General features: G+C 40.9%; 1 protein-coding gene across 4 annotated transcripts in view; it reads left to right on the forward strand.

Annotated features, from left to right (window-relative positions):
• DPP6 (dipeptidyl peptidase like 6) overlaps nt 1-27,833 on the forward strand; it is a 561,667-nt gene that overhangs the window by 466,760 nt on the left and 67,074 nt on the right. For all 4 annotated transcript variants that reach the window (XM_066551025.1, XM_066551034.1, XM_066551004.1 and 1 more), the window contains exon 8: nt 9,892-10,012. In XM_066551025.1, the coding sequence (XP_066407122.1) occupies nt 9,892-10,012 (121 nt within the window). The remainder of the gene's footprint in view (nt 1-9,891; nt 10,013-27,833) is intronic.

The raw sequence follows: 27,833 nt of genomic DNA on the forward strand, positions 1-27,833 counted from the left end.
TATAACACAATAAAGTATTTTAAATGGAACACTGTATCATCTCACATTAAATAATCTAATTTATAGTCATGCCCTACATAACCATCAGAGATATTAGGTTATAGAATACACGATAATCCATCAAGCAGAACTTAAAAGCAGAAGCAGAGTTCCATACTAAATGGTACATTTACTATTACATTCTTTTATATAACAAGGCAGTTATAAATTAAAATAACCCCATTAGAATACAGAGCAATGAAATACAAACAGACATGGCTCTTTCTCTTTGTTGAGGTGAAACAAACCCTCCTTTCTTCCCTGAAGAACAGAAAATAGGACAGCACATTTTTCTTGAAACAGACATTTTCATATCTCCAGAATTGTGATAGCTGTTTATTTGGCTGTACTTTGGCAGATTCTAGGTGTGATTAGAATCCATGCATGTTGTGGTCTAACCTGATCACAGAATACAAATGGAAATGCACAGCATCTGTAACAATGCAATGTCAAAAATAAAAAAAAAAATCTTGTAGAAAATGGAGAAGAATATTAATGCACTGAAGGACTTAAACTGAGAGAATCAAGAAGAAAAAAAAAAATCACTTCTGTACCCAGTTCAAAAGGAAAAATTTTGGGAACGTGTCTCCATATCATAGAAATCTGCCATTACTTCTATAGTCCATTAAGTGGGACTTTATCCTGAGTATTAATTTTGACAATTTGGGATTGTCTAAAGGCATTTAAACCCACAAGATCTTAAAAACTCTTCTGATTTCCTAAGAGAGAATGCAAGTGGGATACTTCCAAGCAAGTTTCTGAGTAGGCCAAAATCTGCTCTCCTAAATTCCAGGGCTTTATTCTTTTTTTTTGCCATATTTCCTCTTGTGGTCCTGAACTTCACCACCTCATGGTGTGTGCAGCATTAGCTACTCCCAGCTTTCACCTTGCCCTGAAATTTCTCAGGTTTGAAAGTGTGAGGTCCAGCAGAAGATCTCCACCAGCTCCTTCATCACCTGTGTCAGGACAAATGCCCTCCATGGACCTCCTAGGTTATTGTGCTTGTTTTTTTGACCCTTAACCAAAGGTTAAGGTTCCCCATGAGGATCAGGGTACTTGAATGTGAGCCTTCTACCATTTATATGAAGAAAGGCACATCTCCTTCCTCCTGACCAGAAAGCTGGGATCAGGTGCTCCCACTGCTCCTTTCCTTCCTCCACCCATACCCACGTCCCACAAGGAGATCACCTCCCCCAGCCCCAGCAGAAGTCACCTCCAGACCTGGAGAGCCACATCCTCTCTGGGGAACCCTTAAGACTCTGCTCTAGAGCTCTGGACACTGTTCACAGAGACAGGAAATGTTTCTTTATTTGAGGACATGAAAGAATGTTTTTTCCATTCTCTCTGACATTTCTGTCACGTTGTTGATCGCATGTGATGAAAGCAAAATTAAGTTCCTAATGTTTATTTTGCAAGTTATATTGGCAGTTTCCAAGCTATGTGCCTAAAATCAGGAGATTTTCATGATTTACTAGAGGTGACTCTTCTACACTTGCTTTTCCAAATATGCAGTCAAGGCCACTGAAGGCAGGAGATTTTTTATTTGACTTTTGCAGTGGCCCTGTTCGTTTCCCTTGCACAAACAGCTGCATTTTCTTTTCACTGCACTGATTTCTGTGCAGCCAAGCTCTTATACCACTGGAATCAGATGTTTTCAGGTCTTCCATCCCCAGTGATGAGTCATGAGTATTGATTTTGACGTGTTCATGCATCAGCATGATTCTTATATGCATCAATCTTCACTTCTGTATTCTCTGCCTGTAGTGATCCCCTGTTTTTTGAGCTTCTCTGTCCTGAAATCTTCCCTGCAGAATTATTTTAAACAGGTGTAGTCCTCCCCCTGATGTAAACATTACCTTTGCCTATGTCTGGGCAAGGTAAATTTGAATTAAACTAAGCTTTATCTCTTTGTGGCATACCTTCAGAAACTCCTATGTCTTCTAAATCCCTGATGTCTTAAGGAGTCAGCTTCTTACTTTGAATTAAAACAGATAAATGGTCTGGTATGAAAAACTGCAACTGTAGCCTTTTCTGTCAATTATTTATTAAGATGTGATTCTCTGCAATGTTCTGATTGTGTGGAAGAGTTTAATTGTGTAATCATTGGTCTTAATAATGACATTTTCATTTTGTGAAGAAAAAAAGTTGATTTAAAATTCTTTATCTCACTGCTCTGTCACAATTGTATTCTGTCTCTTTCCTAAGTTATGAACATGAACCAATTGAAGGAGAGAATGAAAATATTTTGAAGTTTTTTGTCTTGTATCTTTTTTATCACCTGCTATCAAACTGTTTTTAAATGGCAAGAAGAAAAACCTAATTAAAATACTAGATCTTATTATGCAAGCTCACTGGTGAGGAGCAGTTTATGGTTTTATTACCCTTTTTAAAGAACTGATAAGAGCTGGAGTAATCACATCATATGCATTAGGAAAAACACTAATGACAGAATATATTAATGACAGCTATTTGAACATCAAAGTTTGCATTTTATGAGGCTCAAAAGAAGAAATTGGCAGAGTATTCATTAAATAATGCCTAATCAATCAGCAACAAGCTTTAGAACTGATTTTTAATTGATCACACATTTTTCTGCTGAAGTTGATGTAAGAGCAGTAACTGCAACATGCCAAGACCTTTCTGGTACAATGCTTGTCACACTTCCTTGGGATCACAAAATGAAAACACAATTATTGTTTCTGCTTCAAGATGCTACATGGATGAGCACAGGCCCAGGCTGATTCTGGGTGGTACAGACAGGATTTAACTCAAACAAACAGCAGGGAATCTCTCTCTTTGCAGGTTTTCATCCCCACTGTCCTCAGCTTCCATATTTCCTATGGCAGCATAGAAACAAAACCAGCTAAGAAGGGATATCTCCAAAATATTTGGATGGAATTAGAGAGTACTAGAAATGGTGTAGAAAAGGGAAGGTCTTTCTGTTTGCGCATTTCCAGGAAGGGTTTGATCACAATCCAAACACCTTGTGTCCATGGTCTGACATTTCCAAACCACATTTACAAGCTGTAGCTCTGTTGCAGACCTCAGCCAGCTACTTAGCATATAAATAAAGACATAATACTTTTCCACTTCCTGAACATATTGGTAAGATAAATCTGTGTATTTTCCAGAGGCATTCTGATCAATGTGATGAATAACCCCATATAAATACGTAGACAGTTGATATACAGTTCAGCACAAAACATTCCTATCACCGAATCCCAAAAGAAAATGGACAGTAGTCAGACTGTTCTAGGGCAGTGTCTTATGATGAAAAGTTTTTTAAAAATTCCTTGATTAGAGGGACTTTAAATCCCCTTGTGGGATTATTGTGGTGGGCTGCCCACCAAGCTGCTCTATCGCTCCTCCTCCCCAGTGTCCCTGGGAGAGAAAATTCTGTGAAAATCTCACGGGTCGAGCTAAGGATGGGGGATCACTTCCAGCTGCAAAAACAGACTCCAGGGACAAAACAGACTCCATTTGGGGAAATCAATTTGATAATTTGCTATTAATTGTAAAAGAATTGTGAGAGTGAGACATAAAACAAAAATAAACACACCATCCCTTCCTACCCCTCTTCATCCACTGACCACGGTGTCTGCAAGGCTGTTTCTCTCACATTTTGTCACTCCTCTCACATACATACAAACCCAGCATTTTCACCCTTTTATAAATACATTTTTACAGATGCACTAGCAGTGCCCCTGATGGGCTCACGTTTAACCAGTGGCAGGTCTGTATTTTTTCATACATTTTTTTGTTTACTGATTCTGCAAAATAAATACAAGTGTTTCTGAGAGGTGCAAAAAGTCTTTAAATTATTCTGTTTCTTTTTTTTTATTATTCAGAATATGTTCTCAGGTAAACTGGTTTTCCAACAAAAGAGGAGAAAGAGAAAAAAATAAAGGTTTGACATTAAAAACAAGAAACAATGAAATACATCATGTTGGATGAGGAGAGAATAGTGTGTTTATCTGTAGTTCTATTTCCCCATTCACTGTGTCTTCTTTTTTGTGCCTGGTCTTTTTAAGGCTCAAAGGAAGATTGAACTGATTTTGAATTTAAAGCAGGGTTTTGTGGTTTAACCCCAGCCAGCAGCCAAGCCCCACACAGCTGATTGCTCCAGTGGGATCAGGGAGAGAACCAGAAGAGTAAAACCCAGAGCACTTGTGGGTGGAGATAAATGCAGTTTAATAGGGGAAGCAAAAGCTGTGCACACAAGCAAAGCAAAACAAGGAATGAATTCCTTGCTTCCCATGGCTGGGCAGGTGTTCAGCCACCTCCAGAGGAGCAAGGCACCATCACAGGTATCAGCGACTTGGGATGACAAACACCATCCCTCCAGAAGTTCCCCTCTTCCTTCTCCTTCCCCCACTTTACATATTCATGATGCTGTGTGGTCTGGGACAACCCTTGGGTCATTTTGGGTCCCCTGTCCTGGCTGTGTCCCCTCCCATCATCCCAGGCTCCCCCAGCCTCCTCGACAGCATGGCAGCACAAAAAGCACAAAATTCTGTGTAAGCCCTGCTCAGCAATAACAAAAATATCTCTGCATTATCAACACAGTGCTCAGCACAAATCCAGAACACAGCCACTGGGAAGAAAGTTAACTCTACCCCAGCCAAACCCAGCACAGTGCCAAGGAAATGTTTGTGCCTGTCTGTACATGAAAGCCAGTTCTTGTTGGTCAAACTCTCCATGTCAGAGTGCCAACCTTTCCATGTCATCCTTCTCTCACAGATAAATCCTGTGGGCTCACCTTGCAGTGTGGAAAGGTGCCTTTAAGGTGTAGGAAATATTTGCACTTCTCAATGTGCTAATAACATAAAGTAATAAGCATCCAGGCATTAACTTTATGAGAAATTTGAGTGATGCAGTTCATGGAGTTGACAAGTTATACATTAGAAATTTTGGGGTAAAGAGAACATAAACTTAGAATGCCACTCTACAGCTGGTAAAAAAATAGGAGCAGTAAAAAATGCAGATTAGTGCACATGAATTTATTTTCCTTTGATCTATGGAGAAGTAGGAATTTCACACACCTCTTTGGCTGGAAAGAAGGTAGGTTGACCAGCTGTAAAAGGAGGTGTTCACCTACTCAAAATAGTTGGTCACTGTGACTTTTTAAGTCTTAAGGAGATGATTTTCATTATATTCCTAAAAAAATCCATAAATTAATCCATTTAAAAGTACCAATATTTTAATTAATGCAGCATAATTGCTGAACACCACTCTGGGTCAGTTTGGTAGAGAGTATTATTTTAGAAGCCCTTAAGCAGTTGCAAAAGCATTTTAAATAAATCCTTTAATCAATCAGTGTCATTAAGGCTCTTGCATGTTTGAAGTGAATTAAGTTTAATTTGTTGTTAAATCAAATATTTACCCTACTGTATAAATTTATCTTACTGGATACTTAAGCTTTGACTTTTCTTCCTGTCTCAGGCTTGTGGTCCAATCACCCTCATATTTTTTTTTCCCTCCAATTTTAATTGTGTAGTGCAAGGATGTCAAATGGTTTGGGGTTATCAATTCTAGCACCAGTTGCATACAGGCAGAGATTTCTTCCCAGATCACAGGAGTTAGTGATGTGCTGATACCTGAGGATAAAGGGGTTACAGCTGAAAGTCACATACTGAGCCACAAAAAGCCAAGAGCAAAATCCATTGATTTTTATTATCCTGGGATTAAGTGAATGCATTTGAAAAACCCCAAACTTTATCTTAATCCCCTCAGATGTTGCAGTTATTTTTGTTAAGTGTTTAATCTTGGGGGCATCTGTTAAAACATCCAGCAGAAAGAGAGGTCTTCTGCTAGACCCAGTGGCAAGAAGTTCCATATGTTAATTCTGATTTCATTAGGAAAAATATTCTAGGTTTCATTGGTTTGCCTGCTGTTTTTGAGAAATAAAATGGTAAAAATACATTTTTCCTTTTATTGGAAGTCTGTCCATCATCTTGTAGAACTTACATCTTCCTTGTTTTTTTCTGTAGATTTAGCAATTTTTGTTTCTTCAATCCATGTATGGATGTTTCCATTCTTCTTGCTTCTTTCAGAATATCTTCTCTTGAATGTGTTGAATGTGTCATGATGCAAAAGGACATGGCACTCAGCACAGGGTTCTCCTGGCTTATCACAGCTTGGTTTTCCATGCCAGTAGTTGTGTTCAGTGTTGGATATTAAGGCACATGTGCTGCAAGAATGTCTGGGTTAAAGTCTTGCTCAAATATGCCCAGCAAAAGAGAAAACACCAGAAATCTGGGCTCTGCTCTTTATCTCCTGTACAGAGAGGCATAAGCCTGAACTTCATCCCTTCTGTCATCATTTTAAATTTGTCTAGGAGTGCTGTGCAAAGCTGGCATGAAGTAATGTAAAAGTGATGTCTGAACATATTTTTACTATTTTTCTTTACTGAAATTTCTTATCCCCTAATTAGCTGACAGAATTGATCATTTGATAGAAAGCACTGCTTTGATGCCATGAAGCCAAAACAATAAAAATTATTACACAGGTATTTCACAATAACTTCAAATCTGTTTCTAACATGGGATGTGAGGTAATCCAAAGGCATTTCTTTCTTGATGAATAACAGAAGTCCAAAAGCTTTTTCTTAATTTATAAGATACATTACACAGAAATCTTCCTTGTGCTGCTTCAGTTATCTTTTATCTTGATTATGGTTGACGTTTTTAGGGTACAAGGCACTGTAGTTAGGAGGATAATTTTCAAATCTCCATGAGGTGCTGCAGTTTGGCTCTGAGTTATATGGGAGGCAGTCTGAAGTCAGAGCACTTTATTATTTTTCTACTGCAGCGACCAGATACCTCACACAGCCTGATGAGTGCAATGAAGCTTTGAAAGATCAAACAGTGAAGATGGAAACATTGCAATACTTTAAAAAGGGAAGGGTGGGAACAGGTTGTCAATCCACCTTCTTTATTTTTCCTGCAAACTCATAAAACATTGAGTATAGTACAAAATATTGCAAACCTTATTCTGCTGGCAGAATGTGGGCAAGGGAAGGGTTGCATCACTTGAATAAATCCACTTGATTGTGTGCCTGTCATAGAAGAGCTCTTACCCAAGCATCCCTTAGCACATTTAGTACTCAGACACAGAGATTTGGATTTATTTGAACCCTGAGTATCTTATTCTGCTTAGTCTTCACAATTTTTATGCACATTTAAACTTCAACAACCTCCCCATATGCAGATTAGCTAATACATAAAATTCTTTACTTGGAATACCTTATCTGGCTGCTCTGTTTACTAAAATTCAAGGTAGGAAAGAGAATGTAATATCTTCCACAATGTTTTTGGTTTTTTTTACTTTTCAAAACTATTCATTGAATACAGCTCTTCCTAGTTTAAAAGGAAGAAGATCAAGCTACAGTTTCAGTAATAATTTTTACCTTTAGGCAAACCTGCTTTAACTCCTGCCAAAATTAAATTAGGATCTATGCTTTCTTCTGGAATCCTTCCAGCTCATCTTTGGGTGAAACATATACCATAATAGGATGTGAAACAGGAGATGAAAGCAAATATTTTTCCCAATTCTGCCTTTTCATAACGTGTGAAATTGCTTTCTAGTATCATGGTAAAAATACATAACATTTATCCCAATATCTTCAAGTGTAGAAAAACCCATCTATAAATGTATGCTAAATTATATTAACAGTTTTCATTTCAGTCTAAATAGCTTACTGATAACATTTTTTCAGTTTTAATAGAGTTTAGAAATGTTGAAATGTTTAGAAATGTGTTAAAGACAGGGATGGGGAGCAGAATACAGGTCCCATGAGGTGAAAGGGTCAGTGACCTGCCACACCTCTCAGACACACACAGTCCATGGGACTGCATGGGATCCATCCAAGGGAGCTGTGGGAGCTGGCAGAAGTGCTCACTGAGCCCCATCATTTACCAGCAGTCCTAACTGCTAACTGGGGAGGGCCCAGCTCACTGGAGGTCAGCAGGTGTGATACAAAAAGAGCCTACAGAAAAATGTCTACAAAAAAAGCCAATGGTGAGAGGTTCTACAGGGCCAAGTGCTGGGTCCTGCATTTGGGTCACAACAGCCCCAGGCAGTGCTACAGGCTAGGGACAGAGTGGATGCAAAGTGGCCCTGGGGAAAGGACCTGGGGGTGCTGGTTGACAGCAGCTGAACATGAGCCAGGTGTGCCCAGGTGGCCAAGAAAGCCAAAGGCATCCTGGCCTGTATCAGAAATGGTGCAGCCAGCAGAACCAGGGCACTGATTGTCCCCCTGTCCTGGGCACTGGTGAGGCTGCACCCCAAACCCTGTGCTCAGTTCCCACACAACAAGAAAGACTTTGAGGTGCTGGATCATGTCCAGACAAGGGAAATGGGGCTGGGGAAGGGTCTGGAGCTCCAAACTTATGAGGAGTGGCTGAGGGAGCTGGGATTGCTTAGCCTGGAGAAAAAGAGGCTTGCGGGGGTGATGCCTTGTGAGGGCTGACCTAGAATAGAGACTAGATGGAGTTAAAGAGTAAAGTAGGGATTTATTAGGAGGCCTCAATGGATCCACCTTGGGCAGGACAAGAGCCCAGCCAGGGCTGCACCCAAGATGAACAAAAATGGTCACAAAATGCATGGCCGGTCACGGGGTCTCTCACTTTTATAAGTTCTGGTCCATTTGCATCTTGGAGTTAATTGTCCAATTACAGCTCTAGCTTATGAAATCCCATCCTTCTTGTTTTTCTCTCTTCATTCCACCATTGTTTATGCTCTTGGGCCTGAAATTTGGATCTTTTGTCTTTGGTCCCCAGCTAGGGAAGGAATTGTTTTGTCTACCTACTCTGTGAAGAGAGCTTACCATTCCTTAATGTGACGATCAGAACTACAAGCTAAAGCAGTACAGAATGTAAAAATACAAAAGCCAAAACCTGAGCCATCAGGGGACCTCATCACTCCCCATAATTACATGAAAGGAGGGTGTAGCAAGGGGGGATCAGTCTCTTTTCCCGAGGAGCAAACGGTAAGATAGAGAGGAAATGGTCTCAAGCTGTGCCAGGGAGGTTTAGGTTGGATTCCAAGAGTAATTCCTTCACAGAAAGGGTTGTCAAGCATGGGAACAGGCTGCCCATGGCAGTGCTGGAGTCACCATCTCTGGGGGTGTTTAAAAGATGTGTAGATGTGGCACTGGGGGACTTGCTCTAGTGATGGGCTTGGCAGTGCTGGGTTAATGCTTGGACTCAGTGATCTTAGAATCAGAGAATGGTTTGGGTTAGAAGGAACCTTAAAGACTTTAAGGGTATTTTATAACCAAGTGATTCTGTGATTCTGTGACTCTACTTAGACCAAGGTGTGTTTCATTTTGGGATGAGGGAACAGGAATTGTGCTATCAGTGACAGAGGAACACAGAACAATTGAACCACATGACAAAGACAGATGCCATGGAACAATATTTTTATTATTGGCTGGCTAAAGCTTTACTTCCTGATCAGCATTTAAACACATGAATAAAGGCCTGATTCACAGGAGCATTTCACAGCAATAGCTCTAACAACTCTCAAAACCTAAGCAATGGAACTCTTCATCTCATGCCCTCTAACTGAACTGTTCAGTTTCTGAAATGAAGACAGGAGTGAGAGAAATAAAGCTTATATCAAAGCACCAAGGTTTCAGTTTGTTGTAAATTAGCATCTTTCTATTAGCTGATGGCATTGGAAGCAAGCTGTGGAAATCCTTTTTTTGGACAAAAGATGCCATAAAACTGTGATATGTGATTTCATACTGCCAATTATTGCAAAAGCAAAATGCAACATTTTATGCTGGAGCCACTGCTTAATGCTGTTCTCTTTTTCTTTTTCTTCTTTTTTTTTTTTCCTTCAAATCAGATATTTATCTTTGAGAATAACATCTATTACTGTGCCCATGTGGGGAAACAAGCCATCCGAGTGGTCTCCACAGGAAAGGAAGGTGTTATTTTCAATGGGCTCAGCGACTGGCTCTATGAAGGTAGGACACAACATTTAGGCCAGCAGTTAGTTATGAGTTTAAGTCACACTCCAAAATTACAGACCTTGCTGGAATCAGACATCCAGCATTGCGTTTCTGGGCACTGGTGGACCACAGAGCTTGAAAACCTGCTATTCTAAGAGCTGCCTGTTGTGCTAGAGTGGATATAATGTGAAATGGTGTAAGAATTATGTTTTCAGGCTGTTTTCTTTCCCTTAGTCCAAAGGTAATAAATCACTGGGCTTTAATGAACAGAACTGCTTCATTATTTAATGGCACCTGCAATCACTCATGGACGTGCCAGTTTTCAAATCACAGAAAAGGACAGAAATGGGGAGGGAAAGGGGTTTTATCTTAAAGGAGAAAGCGAGGAAACAATTTTACTTGATTAGCTGTTTTCCACAGAACTAGGTGGGCCTTAGAAGCTGCCCACATCTTGCCACCTAAAAAAATTTCTAAAAACAGACCCCAGTAATTGGCTTCTTTCCTGTGAAAATGGGCCTGACAGGGTGGAGGGTCATCTCTGGAGCACTGTTGTCTTTGATCCTTTCAGCTGGCAAATGGCCATTTTGGTGTGTGTCTTAGCAGCTGCTTGAAAAGTGATCTCAGCTGCTCGTTAGCTTGGGAGAGGATCCTCACCATCCCCAGTTCTTTAGGGCATGGTTTTTAAATTATTATATCAGAATAAAAAATTTAAAACACACACACACACACACACACACACACACACACATATATGTATATGTATATCTATATGTATATCTATATGTATATCTATATGTATATCTGTATCTATATATCTGTATCTATATATTTTTATCTCTATATATCTATATCTGTATCTATATATCTATATATCTATATATATCTATATATCTATATATCTATGTAACTATATCTATATCTGTATCTATATCTATATCTATCTATCTACCTGTATCTATATCTGTATCTATAATTATAACAGGTACATATTATGCATCTCTCTCTCTGCTGCTGACTAATGCTGCTGCCAGCAGCTCCTTCTCACAGGGATCCTGGTTTTTGGACCTGGCAGTGTCTCTTTCCTGTGGCACAGCTTCCCTCTAAAGTCACACTTTCTCCTACAGGTCCCAGCACAGTCTCAAGGTTTTCTTACTTCTACAAAGAGAAATTCCAGATACAGCTATGAACTGTGTCCTGTTGGTTGCTCCCAGTTCTCTTGAGGCTTAATGGAACAGAATAGGTTACAAAATGCCATTAACAGTTAATTGGTGAAAAAATAGGAATCACTACTTAAATTGGTCTGTATCACAGCCAGAACCAAGGCCCTGTGACTCAGAAATGAGGGAATTAAAATGAACGACTTTGTTTGCCCCTCCTAGAGATGCTGATCCCATAAATCAGTGTACAAACTCATCAAATACATCAGTGGAAAAATCTGATAGGTCTTTATTATTTTTTATATTTAAATATGTGTTTCTACTGCAATACAGCATAATTGCAAGTGTCCTCCTTGTGCTGTGAAAGCACTTTGTAACCAGTGAAGTGGCCAAGAAGTTACAAAATGCTAATTTTCCTTCACTTTATTAATTTGCTGGTGAAGTTGTGGGCAGGCTATTTGACACTGGAGGTCAAATGTGCCTACTCCTACTACCCATATTTGTCTGATAAACATCACTTAGTACATCAGGTCTCCTTGCAGAGTCTCACACACAGCACCACACTGAGAGGAGTTTGTCAAGCCCATGAACCCAGAGCACATCAGCAAGCCCAGGATGACACTTGTTTTGCTGACACCTATTTTTATTCAATTACAGGATTGCTCAGGCAATTTCTTGGCTGACATTGACTTTCAGGTTTGCCCTCTATAATGAATTTGCTTGTTAACTTTATGTTAATGTGCTCGGGTAAGAAATGAATGTGTGATCGAGTACAGTCTGCTTATGCCAAGCCAGGTTCTGTAACCTGTGAGACACAAGGCAGGTCCAACACCATTGGACCTGTTGTTCACTGGGGTTATGTTTGAAAGCAATTAGGACTTGGAAATGTCACTTTGTGTCCTAATACAGTTTATATTGAACTAAATAACTCTCTTTTTTCACAAGCAAGATATAGAAGGTCCCACAGGAAAACCCGATTAAACGTTCCCAGCTAACGGGAATCCAAAATCAAATCCAGAGCTGAGCTGTGTGAGCTGAGCTCCTTCTCTTGTCATCACTTGTGCAATCCTCATGGAGGTAAACCTGGGACTGGTGTCAGGACTGAGAACTTGTGCTTGAACAAGCTGTGGGTTCGTGGTGTCATTGGGTCTGCAGTGCTCAGACACCAGCTGTCTACCTGCATGGATGGATGGAGCAGGATCCAGAAGAAGCTGGATGTTCCATGGGGATAAATGGATAAGGACAACTGAGAAATGAGAGACACCTCCCCAGTGGGGTCCAAGAGAATCCAGTTGTGCTTGCCAGTGAGCTTTAACCTTGGATCCTCTGCCAACACATCATCACCTTTGTTTTTCCAAAGCCTTTCCTTTTCTTGGATGCCACCTCTTCAGTGGAAGGAACTTGGACCGCATTTTAAATCCAGACTTACCTGACTGGAAATGCTTGAAAACTTGGCAAAGACTGAGCTGTGCCACCTCAAGACTACTTTTGCTCTTCACCCATTCCTGCTGTGGTTTATAGCCCTGCCTTCCCCACCTCCCAGCCGAGCTGGGTGGGATGCTCAGGCCCATGTTTGTTTGCACTGCTGCCATCTCAGCGAGCTACCAGGATGAGTGCTGAGCATATGCAGAGCCCTCCCTCCATCTGTGCAGCCAGCCCCAGCAGGCATGCTGCAGAGGAGCTGTGAGAATCAGGATCACGGAGAGTTCAGCACACTCCTCTTCCCTTCCATGCTCTTTTTGTTACTGAAGTTCTGTGACCCCTGGCAGCGACAGCAGAGCCTCCTTGCAGCACCCACTGGGTTTCTGTGACAGCTCACAACCGGCTTCTCACTTTCCCTGAGTGCAGCATGGAAAAAAACCTCAGTGTTCTCTATTTGAGGAAGATGATTTTTAATGACTTTTAACAACTTTTATCTACGCAGCAAGAGCACCCCGACAGCAACCCCCCCTCATTTTGTGAGAGCTGTTTGCACCGCGAGCTCTGCAGATGGCAACCCAGCAGTGCCACCCTTTGGGGTGGCTCCTGGCACTTCACATGCATGGCAGACCCGGGGGGACACTTTTCTTCACAATGTCATCGCTCTTGTCACGACAGAAGAGATGCACTGCACTATTAATCACAGGTTTTTCCTGAGTCCACAAGTACAGCAGATCTAGAGTAAATTTGACAGGCTTTTTGCCCTGGAAAAATGCAGAAGTTCATTGCAATTCAAGTTAAGCTCTGCTTTTGTAAATCTGCCAAAGGAGAAAAAATTTCTTCGAGGTATTTATGCTGATCTGTAGACTTTTGATAATATAGTGAAAAACATTTCAAATCAATCAGAGCTTAATCTACTTAGTGCATTTAGCTGGGAGGTTATAGATTGATACATAGATTACTGTAACATGAAAGCATAGATTAAGCATGGGGTTTATTACTAAAATAAGCACTGACAATGTTTTCATAGTCTGACTTAACATTTTCAGAGCTGTGCCTGATAAATGCTTGTACTAAAATCGAGTGATATCCTATAAAACAGAGTTTAAAGTTCTGCCACTGAAATCAGCTACACATTTAAATGCATAGCAGCAGCAAGGAGTGGTTTTTATTTCTGTTTGCTGTATGATCGTTGTTAGTTTGAGAATATGTTTTAGCAATGATAAGTCTTACAGATAATTTTAAAGCAAGTGCTGGTGTAGCAAAAAAGACTTCCAAAGCAATAAGATAAGAATATTTATATGTTCTGTATATAAGGAGTAATATCTTAAAAATAACATGCATTTAAAAAGTGAACTGCAGGTAAAATTAATTTCATTTATATGCTTTTTTTAGAGCACTCTTCCAGAGAAGTTAATTCTGTCATGGTGTAATTAAAGTGTCTTAATTTGCTACCAAGCACTTGGAAAGGCTGTTGAGCTGTTATGAGGAGGGGTGGCAGCAGGGCACTCTGATGGAGGTCACCTCCATGATTCTGTTAAGTGACAAAAGAAGGCTGAGATGTCCCTGTGCTGCAGTTTGGAAATGTGTTGATTTTGGGATTATGTGATGCTGAATTCTGGGGAATGGGCCAGGAGAACTTCCCTCCATACTGGCATGTTGCTGCTAGACCAGGAGCAGCCCAGAAGGGTTAATCAGGGTCCCTTTAGCAGGACAGGGACCTCCTCTGGGCTGCAGAGCTACAAAGTCCTGGTGTGGTCTCCTTGAGCAAGTCACAGATAAAGCTGGATAACTTCTGGTGTTATGCTCTGAGTGCATGCTTGGAAATCGAGGATGTGACACAGTGGTGTGTGCTTCTGTCACTGCTGGGAGGGGAAGGAAGGATTTTCACCTGGAGAGGGTCCTCTGGCATGCATAAAGTGTGACATGAAGAGTTTGCTGCATGTGTCCTCAAATATTAGAGTAGAAACTGGGAAAACAAAGGAACAGTTCTGCAGCTTGTTCTGTGGGACACACCTGTGGCTATTAGGGACTTTGGTAGGAAAAGCATGTGAGTTAAAAAGTAAGAAGTGAGTTATAAAAGTAAGAATTGCATGTGAGTTATTCCCTTATCTTGTGTCACTGTCAGAGGATCAGAGGTAGTCTCTAAATTTGGAAGTCTCTAAATCTCAAGATCATCTCAAATTGAGAATCCCCATTCCAGACTGTCCTGACACCATGGTTGGGTCGTCTCATCTGGACATCTCCTCATCCTCAGATATCAAGAGGGAGCCACTCCTGGCAGCCCAGCCCCAGCCCCAGCCCCAGCTCCCACAACACACATTTAAATCTCTTGAGTAGTAGGAGCTTTACACAGTCATCCTTTAAAGCTGATACTCTGCTTTGTTGAGCTTACCACACAGTGGTGTTGCTGTGTTTCCTTTTTTGGCTAGGAACCAGGAGGAGGAGGGGGAAAAAGCCTCTTTTTCAGGGATGACTCCTCTGCCTTATTAATCTTCATTTTGTCTGCGTGATCACCAGCAGATCCTCTTGTGTGACTTCGCAGTGACACCTGGTGGGAGAGGCCAGGATGTCATCGTCATTAAGGCAATGAAACTGCAGATTTTTTTGCTGCAAGATCTAGGAAAGGCTCCCAATTTCCACTCACATACATTTCCCTGAAACTCTCTCTCAGCTTATGGGAACTACACATCCAAAGCCGCTGGCTGATTCATGCTAATAGTGCTTCTGTTCTTTTGTACACTTTATAAAGAGAGGAAAGAGAACACAGTAATAAAGAAAAATCTTTTCCATAATTTAATCAGCAGCTCACAAAAAATATCAGAGGGTAAATTTAGAACATGTATGACTGGTCTCGGAAGTGCAGCACCTGGCAGGAGCTGCCAAATCAAATATCAGTTATTTTGAGCAGTATCTTTTATGCCTATAGCATTTCTAGCAAGTGAAGTAGACATATTTCTTACATTTAGAAATATTAATTCTGAGACTCTGGAAGTGGTCTCAGTCCTGGGAAAGCAGTCAGCAAGTCTTCTGAAGCAGTGCCTTACCTAATTCGTCTGTGTGCTCAATTTTTCATTGTAAAACATGAGAATGCTGAACTTCTGCTAGCAAGGAACTTTGATGATCAAATTATGCCTGAATGTGAAAAGGAACATTCATAATTAGCCTGAAAGCAAGTATGTCCTAAAGTTCCTGTTTAGTGCCACCAGAGAAGGAGATGACATATCCTCATATTTCACAGGCAGGGCTAACCTTTCCCAGTAATTAGAAGCTCCAAAACCTGGTTGGGGAGAATGAGATGAAGAATTAGACTGACTCATCACTGCATTTTTTAAGATAGTCTGGATAAATAAATCTCCTGCCATACTAAAGTAATTTCTGCAGACAGTGAAAGAAACCAGCCTTAATGGGACTACAAATTATTCTATTTTGACAAGATATGTGAAGAATCATTGGGACAGAGAATCTAAATTATACTTTAGGAACTTTCCTCTTTTCAGCCACAAAGAAAATATTCCATGGACATGGGTAAATTTGCAGTTCTCCACAGCTGCTGTGGGGTAAAGGGAATTTGGAAAATATATGGAGCTGGGAAATGACACCAGATAGTGCCAGAAATGCAAATCAAAAATCCATTCGTTTGCTATCAAGTACATTCTGGTCTTTTTGAGGGGTTTTGGGGGAAGCTGCATGGAATTCATTCCCTCATTTGTGTGCTTGCTCAGGCGAGGTAGCAGAAGCAGAGTGGTGCTTTGGTGGCATTGTCCCCATAGTAAAATAGGAAGTTTTCCTCTGTTTTGCATTTGGACATCATTGAGTGCTGCCCATTGAGTTCATGCAGCTGTTGTGCAGCACTTGGAGCCATCCAAGTCTCAGTTAGCCATTATTTAGCTCATTGAAGATGACCAGATTTCTGTGAAGTGTTATGTGCACACTGATTTATACCAAATGTGCAGAAAACCTGCCCAGTTTAGTTGCATTCAAAGGATGAAGAGCAGCTCTTGACCTCAGCCATTTGTTTGAAGTGGATATTTCTACAATTCCATTGTAAGGAAAATGAACTAGATGCAACATTATGCATGTTCAAGCAGAGGAAAAGAGTCTTAAATTTCACCAGATGATGTCATGAAAGGTTCTATAGAAGTTCCATCACCTCCTGGCTTTGGTGGAGGTTCCCCTGTCCTAAGGAATCTCCCATTACAGATTGCATCACCAGGAGGAGCCTTCTGGCCCTTCTCAGCTGGCAAAGGTCAGGGAAAAATCAAACCAATTACAGTGCACATTGTGAATGCCTGCCTGGAAACCAGCAAGCTCCTGAAAACTTTAAAATGTGCTGTTACCTGGACTTTAAAATGTGCTTTAAAATGTGCTGTTACCTGGACTGGCTTCAAACTCCGGCACCGCACCGTGAGAAACCCTGCCAGCTCCAGCCCAGTCCTTAACCTTCCCTCTCTGCAGAAGGTTGTTTGGAAGGAGGATGCCAGCCAAAACCAACACCTGTCATCCTCTAATTTCTGGATCAGCATCCTTCAGGCTTCAGGATGGCTTTTGGAAGGAAAGGAGAACATTATTTACTGTGGTCAGTGATCTCCTTGGGGCAGTGGAAGGAAGCCAGCTGTTCATCCTGATGTCACAGCACAGCCAGCAGCTGCCAGTGCTTTAAAGGTGTTCAGTGAGTGAAGTTGTTTTTGTTTGCCCTGAAGCCCTGGTAGGTATTACAAAATAGGTGTTGTATCACTGGAGTCAAATATTTCCAAAAAAAAAAGGTGTATTGTGAGTTGTATAACAGAGCTACTGTGGTTTTCTGCTTGCACACAAGTTCTGTTTCTCTGCACCAATTTTATTACAGTGGCCTTGGGTTAAATTGCCTGTTGGAGAGCTGTGTCCTCATTTTCTGATTATGCTGGTATTTTTAATAACTAATTAGTAGACCAGCACTTTGGATATTGCAGAACAGATTTTGACCTATGCCACGCTAAGTTGAAGTTTGGAATAACTCCCTGGAGATAATTGTGATGCCCTGGATCTGCACCAGGATGCTGAATGAGAGGGTCTTGCTGTAATATTCATGCTTTATGTCCACTTTCAGGGTTTCAGAGGAAATATCTTAAAATACTATTATTCCCAGAAAATAAAGAGTGGCATGTTAGAGACCATATTCAAATACAGTCAAATTTAAAAGCCAAGATTTTCCTCCATAGAATAATTTCTGTGGTTTGACATTATAAAACATAAAAAATGTGTTTAGGTGATCAGGTTCACTGCATGTAAAACAAAAATGCATCATTTCTATGTTGGTAGAATTGAGCTGGAGGGCTGTGACACATGTAGGAGTCTTCCAGGCTGTAGAATGTTGTAAGAGATTAAAAGAATTTAATTAAATTGAACAAAAATGATGTACAGTATTATAGGGTGGAAATACAGCTGTTAGGGCATGTTTCCTAGGGATACTGCAGGGATGTCTCTCCTGAGGGATTTTTAAGAGTGAATTAAACAGATTTTTGTCATGGGTTGTTGAGATAAACATCAATCCTATTTCAGTGCAAGGAGGGGATTAAGAGTTCTTTGAGCTTCTTCTGGAACTACAGTTTTATGATCTTGTGTATAGTTTTGATTTCTTTTTCTCATATCTTTGCAGTTAGACATTTTGGCTCTGGGATTACAAATAATGCCTGTTTTTATATACAACGGTGTAAATACACATAAACTGCTTGTACATGATGGTTGTAGGGGATTGAGCTCTTTATCATGATAAATTTATATGTGCCTCATTATCTCCCTGAGGAAAATTGGTCATTTTCTTCTTCTGAGGGTATCCATTAACTTTTATTTGAAAAACATGTTAGAAAGAAAGAAAGAAAGAAATCTTAATGTTTTTAAAGTGTTGCAATCAAGAAATTATTACAGAAAGAACAAAGAAATTGAAAGATAGTCATAGAAATTTTATGTTAGTGTGTAATTCCATCAGTTTGAGTTAAAAAGTAATTTCCTGTAGGTTTTTTTCTTGGTACAGGCTTGCTTGTGGAAATTAAGGGGCCAGTGCAAAAGTTACAGGCTGTTTAAATAGCTTTCCTATTTGTCTCACTGCTCCCTAGCCTGAACAAAGAGTATCTGCCTTAAGAAAAAAAGCAAAAATGAATGTACTCTGTCCAAATTAGGATGAGAGAAAGCCAAATGAAAAGGATGAAAATTCTGCTGTCATTTGTGATTCTCACTAGAGAGCTGGCCTGTCCGTTGTTGCATAATAGCAGGGAAATCTAAACATCCAAAATTATGACACAAATCATATTATAATTTGTTTACATCAGCTTCCCTAATTTGAAGAAAAAAAAAAAGACAAAGAACCAAATTGAAATACAGTTTAAAATACACAACTCCAAACCCTAATGCCTTCTGGAAGCAGAGGTCAGAGTGGGTCTGGGACTGGAAGAGCAGAGGAGTAATGATGTGAGATGCAAGGGGTGCATCACTGCTAAGGGCTGGCTGGGCACCTGGGAGGGCCCCACCAAGCTCAGGTCCATGGTTTCCTCCAGCAGAGATTAAATCTTTGTATGTGAAATAAGCAAGAGGGCAAATCTTTGCATGTGAAAAACACCCTCCATAAGTCTGTGCTGCCTGTGCTTGGCCCTGTGGGAGGCAATGATGACAAATATGCTCAGATCCTGGTGCTGGGAGTACAAGACTGTTTTTCCAGCAGTGTTCCCAATACCAGCTCTCCACAGGACCTCAGCCCCTGAAGACAAGAGGGATGTGGGTGATACAGTGCAGGGAATTCTTCAGATTGTGCCAAAGAAGCCCAGTGGTGACTGCAGTGCTGGCACCAGCCAGGACATGGAGCTGACTCTGGCTGGGTTCTGCTCTGTGTCAGGAAGCTGAAGGGCTACAGAAGATCTTTAAGGCTATCAATTGACACTCCAGCAGTTCCTGAAAGATAAAACATCCTGGGATTGTTTCACCCTCAACACTCAATTAGTTTACATTGCTATAAGTAACAACCATATGGTGCAGCTTCTGCACCAGCTGCTTTCCAGTCTTCAAGTACAGGTCTAAGGGGAATCTGTGCCACAGAGTTAACAGCAATTATAAAAGTAGGGGGAAATGGCAGGTTTCAAAGGTGATCCTAAAGCTTTTGGATGGGTTAAGCAGTAAAATATAAGTGGGCAGGGATGCATTGGCTGCTGTGTGCCAGGCTGGGGACTCCAGGTGCCTGCAAACACCACACTCAGGTGCACAGCAGCCAGTGTGGGACAGGAGGGACACTCCAGAGGGGTGGCAGAAACCTTCAGTCCTCTCCTGGGACGAGGACTGCAGAGACCAAGCAAAGCAGTGACATGCAGGAGATGTTTTCCTTCAAATCCATGGCAAACAGCAGCAGGCCCTGCTCAGACCTGCTCTGGCTCCCTGCAGCCCTTGCCCACATCCCCCAGGATTTCTCAGAGGCTGGAGATGGGGGATACATGTTGAGCCAGGTTTCATGGCCACCAAGGCAGAATCAGACCCTGCAGGGGGGGAAAGACCAAATGAAACCCATTTCATTTTTTGAGATGTCTGCTCAGCTCTGCAGCCTCCAGCAAGAGCAGCCCCAACCAATCCTGTGTTGCCCAGCCTCTGTGCCTGCTTTCCTCTCTCTCCACTGAAAACAGAGTTTCTTACTTTCAGAGACATCTCCACAGCACAGATGAGCCTTGTAGAGCTGCATTTGCTGCCATTCTTCCCAGTTCTTTTCTTCTAAAGGGATTGTGGTCATTCCTGTGTTTGGCTGTGTCATTCTGGTGCTGAATGAACTCTTTCTCAGCCAGTTTGCATACCAGAAAATCATTATTAGAATACCTTGTTTATTTTATTTTTTTGTTTTATTTTATTTTTAATGACTAAAAAACTGCTATGCTGTATGAAGTTTTAAGACCATGAAAGTCTTTGCATGTCACTCTGCACTGGAAGAATTTATTCTATTGCTTTGAGTCACATCAAACAGCACAGGAACACAAAATGCTGCTAAGAGCTAAATACTGTGTTTTATTTATAGTTATTTAAAAAACTTCTTCTTAACAAGTTCCTTAAGTGTGGATTTTGAAGAGATGTCTTTTCACTTTTAAAGTTTTTTTTCAGATTTTAATGAGAGTGGAAGTATCATATAGTACCAAAGCAAACTATTAAGTGCTCTGTGGTTTTATTCATTAAATTTCCTGTGATGTAGTGAGGTGTCCTAGGTGGTTTTGCAGCTGTACTGGCCATATGGATATAAGCTACAGCAAGAAGTCATTTACTCTCCATCTCACCTGGAGCTGATTATACAGCAGAGGATGACCACTGCAAATACTCTGTTGGGCACATTATTCCAATTTCAAACTCTTAGCTGAGAAATATTTCCCATCGTTCAGACAAATTTGCCAGAAATTTAGATGTAAAATTCCCAATTACAATCTCATTCAGTATGCATAATGCCCTGATTCATTTACTAGATCCAGACCAGAATTGTACAGTTAAGCAGGAGCTGATACCTCTAACAAATGTATATATTCCCTTAAGTTCTCTGAGTTTTGCTTCAAGATTTTTTTGAGTGTTTTCACTGACTTATATAATGTTGTGCTCTTGACTATCATTGATTAAACCATAAATCTGTGTTGCCTGGCCTGTGAACCAGACAATAAAACCTTTATTCTGAGACCTGGTATAGTCATATATTATATTTATATATGAAAAGTATCCACACTTTTCAAAAGTGCAGACAGAAATGTTTACATTGCAGTTTAGATGTAGACTTCTGATGCATACTGATTTTAAAATTAGTAACAAATAGATCTTGTTTTTTCATTTTCTCAGTATCCCAGTCATTTAAAATGAAGACTACAAGTTCACTCCTTCATGTGATTTTAAAAGCATGTTTTCTCATGGATCACCCTTTCTTCTGCACCTGTAATTCCTTTCCAGGCTGAATATTTTACTGGTTTTTTGTTGCTGTTATTATTTTGTACATATTCCTCATTTTTCTTTTTTGTGTTTCATGCATTCTTTTTAAGCTCTTTTTAAATAATTTGAGACTGTTCTCAATTCCAATGAGGCAACAAAAGCAACACAGTCTAAAGAGAACTATTATCTTGAAAGAAAAGGGTTAATAGTGAAGGGCACATGAATGCCTGTTGGCAGAAGGGAACAGTTCCAGAGTGGTCCTCAAAACTTCATTAGAGATCAGAAAAACATGCAAATTGCATTAACTGGAAGAAAAACTCTTCTACTACAGGGTTAATGTCCTTAGAAATGTTGCAGAGTTTATTTGAAAAATAAACCCAACAAGCCTCTATTAAATTTATTGAGGAAATGGAAAGCAGAAACTCAGAAGTCTGTAATTGCCACCTACAAATATGATAATTAGAGTGAATAAGAAGTAATGAAGGAGGAAATCAGAGACAACTCTCCTCCTGAGCAGGAAGGTGGAGGTTACATTGCCACCATGTGGTAAAACTGTGGAGAGCTGGAGCAGCTCCTCTCTCCATCAGGATTCGAGAGGAGAGCTGCAAACAGCCAGAAATCTGCATGATTTGCTGGAAAAAAAATATAGTATGCAAATGGCATCCTGATTGGAAAGAAGCAATGTGAGATTAAATCCTCTTTTGCTTTTGATTAGCCTGTGCAGTTGGGTTTTTGGTGGTGTGTTTGTGGGGGTTTTGACTTGAATTTTAATACAAAATGCTGTTACATAAAATATTCAGTGGAAAAGTGAGCAGAGTGCAGAAAAGGATAGAAAAAGAAAGTTCTCTTTTTAAAATGATGTCATTTATAAGCTTTTTTGAGTACAAAAATCCATCATTCTGTTGCATGTCTTCTTGAAATCATCCCCAACGTTTCTGCATGAATTTTTATTTTTTCAGATTCTTCTGATAACTCTGGGATATTTCCCAGTTCTATAATATTTAGAAACATGAGCCTTTGTGTTTCACAAAGTACTTTTTAAAGCAGACTATATGAAATTATAATTTTTTATGGAAGTTCTGCCTACAGCAGGATTTGGGATTCACAAAAATGCGTCACCTTGCTCTACCCCCACCCCTCAACTCCAGCTCCTAATTCCTCATGGCATGACAACTGGTTGCTGCAGAAATTATTAGGATTCAAGAGCATGATTTCACAGCCTGAGTCGGATGAGCTTTTCACAATCCCCTTTTTGATCAGATTAGTGCTGACCCCTGAGCTGACCCTCAGCCAAGGGGAGCTGGCTCCTGCCAGGGCAGGGATTGCTGCTGCTCCCTCCAGACAGCTCTGTCCTGCTGCTGGCCCTGCTTCTTGTCTTCCCTGCAGCCTGAGCCTTTCCCTGGCCTGTGCACAACATCCCTTGGGTTCATAAAGGGCTTGAATTGATGCTAAATACAGTGGCTGCTTCTGTGTTTAAGAGCAGCCCCCCACCCCACCCCAGCACCCCCACCCTTGTGGCTAAAGTGCAAGAAAAAGATGAAATGACCATCACAGCTGATGCTCAGATGTAGCTCTTGGTACAAGTCTAATTATGACCTCCACTGAGGCAATTATTCTGTCTTGATCTTAATGCCTTTTACATCAATTAATAAAACTTCACATAATGTCCTGGTAGAACAGGAGTTATTACCATCTTTTTAGAAACAGGCAAACTGAGGCACAATTATTGACCTGGTTTTAGATGAGATGAGAGAAATTAGGACACAAAACTGAAGTCAGAGTTTCACCTTAGTCCCTAGAAGCCAAGTGAAGTGCAGAGTGTTGTGTGAAAACCCAGGTTTTGTGGCTGTTTTCAGCACATCCCTGGGCCCACCTGCAGCACAGACCCCCCTCAGCTGTGGTCACAGGACAGGAGGGATGCACAGCTGGAGAGATGTGTCTGTGCCAGTCACTCTGCAGGAAGGTTGGGCTAGTTCCTATTGATTTCCACAAGAATAAGAACCTTTCCAACCCACAGGGCACCCTGTGAGCAGAAGGCAAATGCCTGTTTTTAAAGCTGCCCCAGCTCTGTCAGACTGTTCTGCATCCTTATGGACTCTTATCCTAATGGACTCTTACCTGCCTTTCAAATCCCAGAAAAAAGGAGCAAATCACTTCCCTTTTTACACAAATGACTCACAAGAATTTGCCTCCTACATTAGTTTTGCTTTTGCTCAAAGTTGAGTCATTGTCTTGTATTTGATTTAACAACAATAGCAGGAGAAAAAAAATGGCCATCAGTAGCTATTGCATAAGAGTAGATCAAAAGCAATTCCTTAAAGGAGGCTTTCATGATTGCTTGATTAAACATTTGAGAAACTGGTAAGAAACAGAGCTGAAGAAAAACAGCTCCAAAAACCAAAGCATTATGTTTTCATGCTATTGTGCTTTTAAAATTGAAGGCAACAGTCTGAAAACAGGCATCAAAATAAATCTTACTTGAAGGGAATTATCTGGAGATCATTGTATTTATTGCATTTGTTTTGATTTTCCAGCCTTTGCCCCAGACTGTAGTCATGGACATGACTTAAAAGATTCAATACCTCATTAAAAAAATTAAGCTTCACTTGGTTATTGAACTGACCCATCCTTAAATTGTCATGCAGTTTGGAGTATCACCAGCAGGCTGGAAATGGTGAGGATAGGACAGGAGGCAAGAATTGTGTCCCCAGCAGCTGATGGATTTGAGATGCAATAGCTGAGGCTGTGCTGCCCCTTGGAGGCACAGCACAAAGTTGCATAAATCCATGAGGAGGGAAAGGATTAATTATGGTGCTTTGGTATGATCTTGTTTTTTAACTCTGCCTCCTCTCTACCTTCTCCCCCCCACGCCCAAAGGGCTGCATGTCTGAAGGCACTCCTTGCCCACACTGTATTGTGTGTGATGAAACACTGGATAAATCATTTTCCAGCTAAATGTTGGTCTTTTAGATTCCTTTTGTGCTCCTCATTTTACTTTTCCCATGTCTGCTACAGCTGTGGCTATCTCAGCAATTACAGAGGGGGAGCAGTGGTGGGAAGGGAGGGTCAGGAGGGGTAGGAATGTGATTATTGTCTGGCTCTGTGGAGCAGGGAGAGGATTTGGGCATTTCCTTCCCCGTGAATTTCCCCATTTCAGCAGAGCCAGTGGAGCTGTGGATCTGGCTTGTGAGCACTGCTGATAAAACCAGACCCTGAGCCATGGTGGGAGAAATTGTCACCCTGCTTGTATGGCCCCAGTGCCAACACACTGAGACAAAGGAGCAGCTCCCTTCTGCCCACTCAGGATCCTTTTAAAAACTCTCTGGGGAATGTCCCAGCTAAAATATTATGGTCTTTGAGAAACAGCAACACAAGGCTGCTCATGGGACACCTTCTTTAAGAGCTTGCCTGGGATTTTGGGCATCTGATGTTGACCTTGCGACAGAGTAATTTGAACTGGAGGCTGAGCTGGCAGGTAGTAGCCAGGAAAGCTGGGCATGCATCAGGAATATTTCAGTGCTTTTGTGAGATTTAAAATTACTCAAGACAGAATAATAAACCCCAAAAGGAGAATTGGTAGCTTTAGAAATAGTAACTTTTGGTGCAGTTTTTCTGGCTGTGTTAGCAGAGAGCCTGCAGCTCCAGGTGAGAGGTGGGAGTAGCAGGAGAGAAGTGCAGTCCTCAGAACAACTGAGCTGCCATTTGGAAGGGTTGTAGTGCAGCATCTCCCAGTTACTGAGGTCAAAGTTTATCCTTGATGAGGAGATCTCACAGCACAGCCCTGCAGAATGGCTCTGCAGCTGAAGGGAGTTGCAGGAAGAGTGGAGAAGCCAAGAGGTGTGCTTTCCTTCATCCCACTGAAACTTCAGAGTCCAGCCCTGGCTGAGCTTCTTCCCCTGGAAGAGGAAAAAGGCAGCAACATGATGGATCTAGCCACGTTGCTTGGAGCCCAGGCTTGTCCCTGACTGAGCAAATTAGGTTTAAAACAACTTCCAGAACCTTCCAGAACCAGAACCTTCTGTTCCCTCCCAGAACTGATGTTGACCTGCATGAATTACTTGCTTGGACTTCATAGAAATTGCAAATGCAAGTCCACTGAGTACAGTAAACACCAGATCACAAACAATTTGGCTTTGGTTCCAGCAAAATAAGTTTCCTAGGACATCCAGAGATGGTTCCTGACCTGGTCTTTCCTGTAGGAGAAAACACACATTTGACAGCACAGCTGAGAGAGGGTTTAGAGGGGAAACAGCTCTTTGCCTTCTACAGCTAAATTGTGCCTAGAGGTGGAGTGACTTCTCCAGTATGACTTAACTTCTTTCCAAAATTTTAGTTTAACTTACTGGAAAGACTGTGTGCTTTGCTGACCAGTTGAAAAAGGATAAAATCTTTGCTTGCTGCACAGTTTTCCTAAGTTTATTTTTAATTTCAAGAAAAAAACCAATAAACCATGAGTGTATTCACAGAAATTAAAGGAGTGGACTTGGCTTCTTCGAACACATGAATGGACAAACCTGACAGTTACATTCCTTTATACTTTTGATAAATAAATTACAAAATAAGAACTGGATCCTTAGTAAATATGTATTACTATTTATATCAGTTATGAATTTGGACTTAAAACCACATTAAACCATCTGTCAGAGTACAAGAGGCACAGAAAGGTAATTTACAGGCAATTAGTCAGCCAGGTGCTTGTGTTTGTAGCAGTGTATCATGGTCACATTTTCAGTCTGGAAACATAAATCAGCAAAAGAGAAACCAGATATCCTGTTAGCATCCCTTTAAGTTCTTCACACTAAAAAAAAAAAATGATAATGATAAAAATCTGTATAATCCTGGTGTAACCATGCTTTGAGTATTTTTATAACCTGGTGGAATCCTGCTAAGCCTGATGAAGATGAAACCTTCCACCCAACATGCCAACAACATAATTGGGATTTATAGCTGCAGGCTGGAGCACACAGTCTTTAGGGACTGGAGGGCACGACAGAGAAATATCACTTGGAAACAGCCTGAGGAGCAAGTCCCAGCCTCCCTCCCTGGCAAACACCCCCACACAGGAGCAGGGCTGAGCACCCACCTCAGGCACTGCCCGTGGCATCAGCAGGAGGGCGTTCGGCCAGCCCAGAGCCGCTGGGCTCTCCAGGAGGAAAGTTACCAAGAAAAGATGAAAGACAGCCAAGGAAGTCTTAGAAAGAAAGGAAAATATATGTATTAAAATTGGCACCTCTGAGTGTAACCCACATCCAAATGTTCCAGGAATAACCTGACTTTGAAAACTGGGTTTTAGTGATAAGTAATAAATGGCAAAGAGTACAAATCACCATTTCTGGTCTGCTCAGCAAGGACAACAGCATTTTTTTTTTTGCAATTTCATTATGTTTGCCATGAGAACATCTTAAGGCATTTCAAAACCTACATTTCATAGTCTGGCAGTGGGAAAGTTCTCACCAGCTTGTCCTGTGCCCTGACTGTGCCCAGTGCTCAACAAACACCCCACAAAACCAGAGCTGGTCCCCAGACCACTGCAGGGAATAGTGAAATATTGCTCAGCCATGGCCTCAACACAGCAGTCCTGCTAATGTCATGGATGTTGAGGTAAAAATATACTGGTGGAAAAGGAGCTGCTATAATCAGTCTTTCTTAAATGGTTTGGGTTTTTTTGTTTTGCTTGTTTTTGTTTTTTATGTGGGAATTGTCCTCAATACTAAATAGGAAGTTTTTTAAGGGTAGAGCAGGATACAGTGACCTTGGAAATTAAGATTATGCTATGTTAGGTATTGTGATCTGTTGGGTAGATAAAAATGGAGCCATCTCCATCCTGCCAATAAGTGCAACAGATAAAGAGGGGAAAGGAGGGTATTTCTTTCCAAAGCTACCCTTAATCAGCAAAAAACAGCAGACAAAATTATCTTTGGTAGATGGGGATTTGTGCAGTGTGGGTTACATTTATTATCTGGCAGGTTATAAGCTGTATTTTAATTTCCGGTATTTTCCTGCTACATCTGAAGGAACAATACAAGCTGGATCCACTGCATGGCATTTATAAGCCTGTGCATGTCATTTATATGGTAATGGAGGAGTTCACCCTCATCCCCAGTGATTTCTGCAAAATTCTGCATGCTGGTTCTCAGCATATTTAGCTTTCTCCAGTGCAAATTAAAATGCACATTCATGATCTTTGAACAAAGCGGGCAGGGATAATTGGTAATTTGAGCCTGTTCTGTACAATGCAATTCAAAGTAATACTTATAATTTGCAGTTAATTAATCAGGGCTTTATTTTTTTTCCTTAAAATTCTTAATTGCCTTTCTATGATATTGATTTTTAATAAGTTTTACTCCTAC

This window comes from Molothrus aeneus, chromosome 1 (assembly GCF_037042795.1).
Source record: "Molothrus aeneus isolate 106 chromosome 1, BPBGC_Maene_1.0, whole genome shotgun sequence".
Classification (NCBI taxonomy): Eukaryota; Metazoa; Chordata; class Aves; order Passeriformes; family Icteridae; genus Molothrus; species Molothrus aeneus.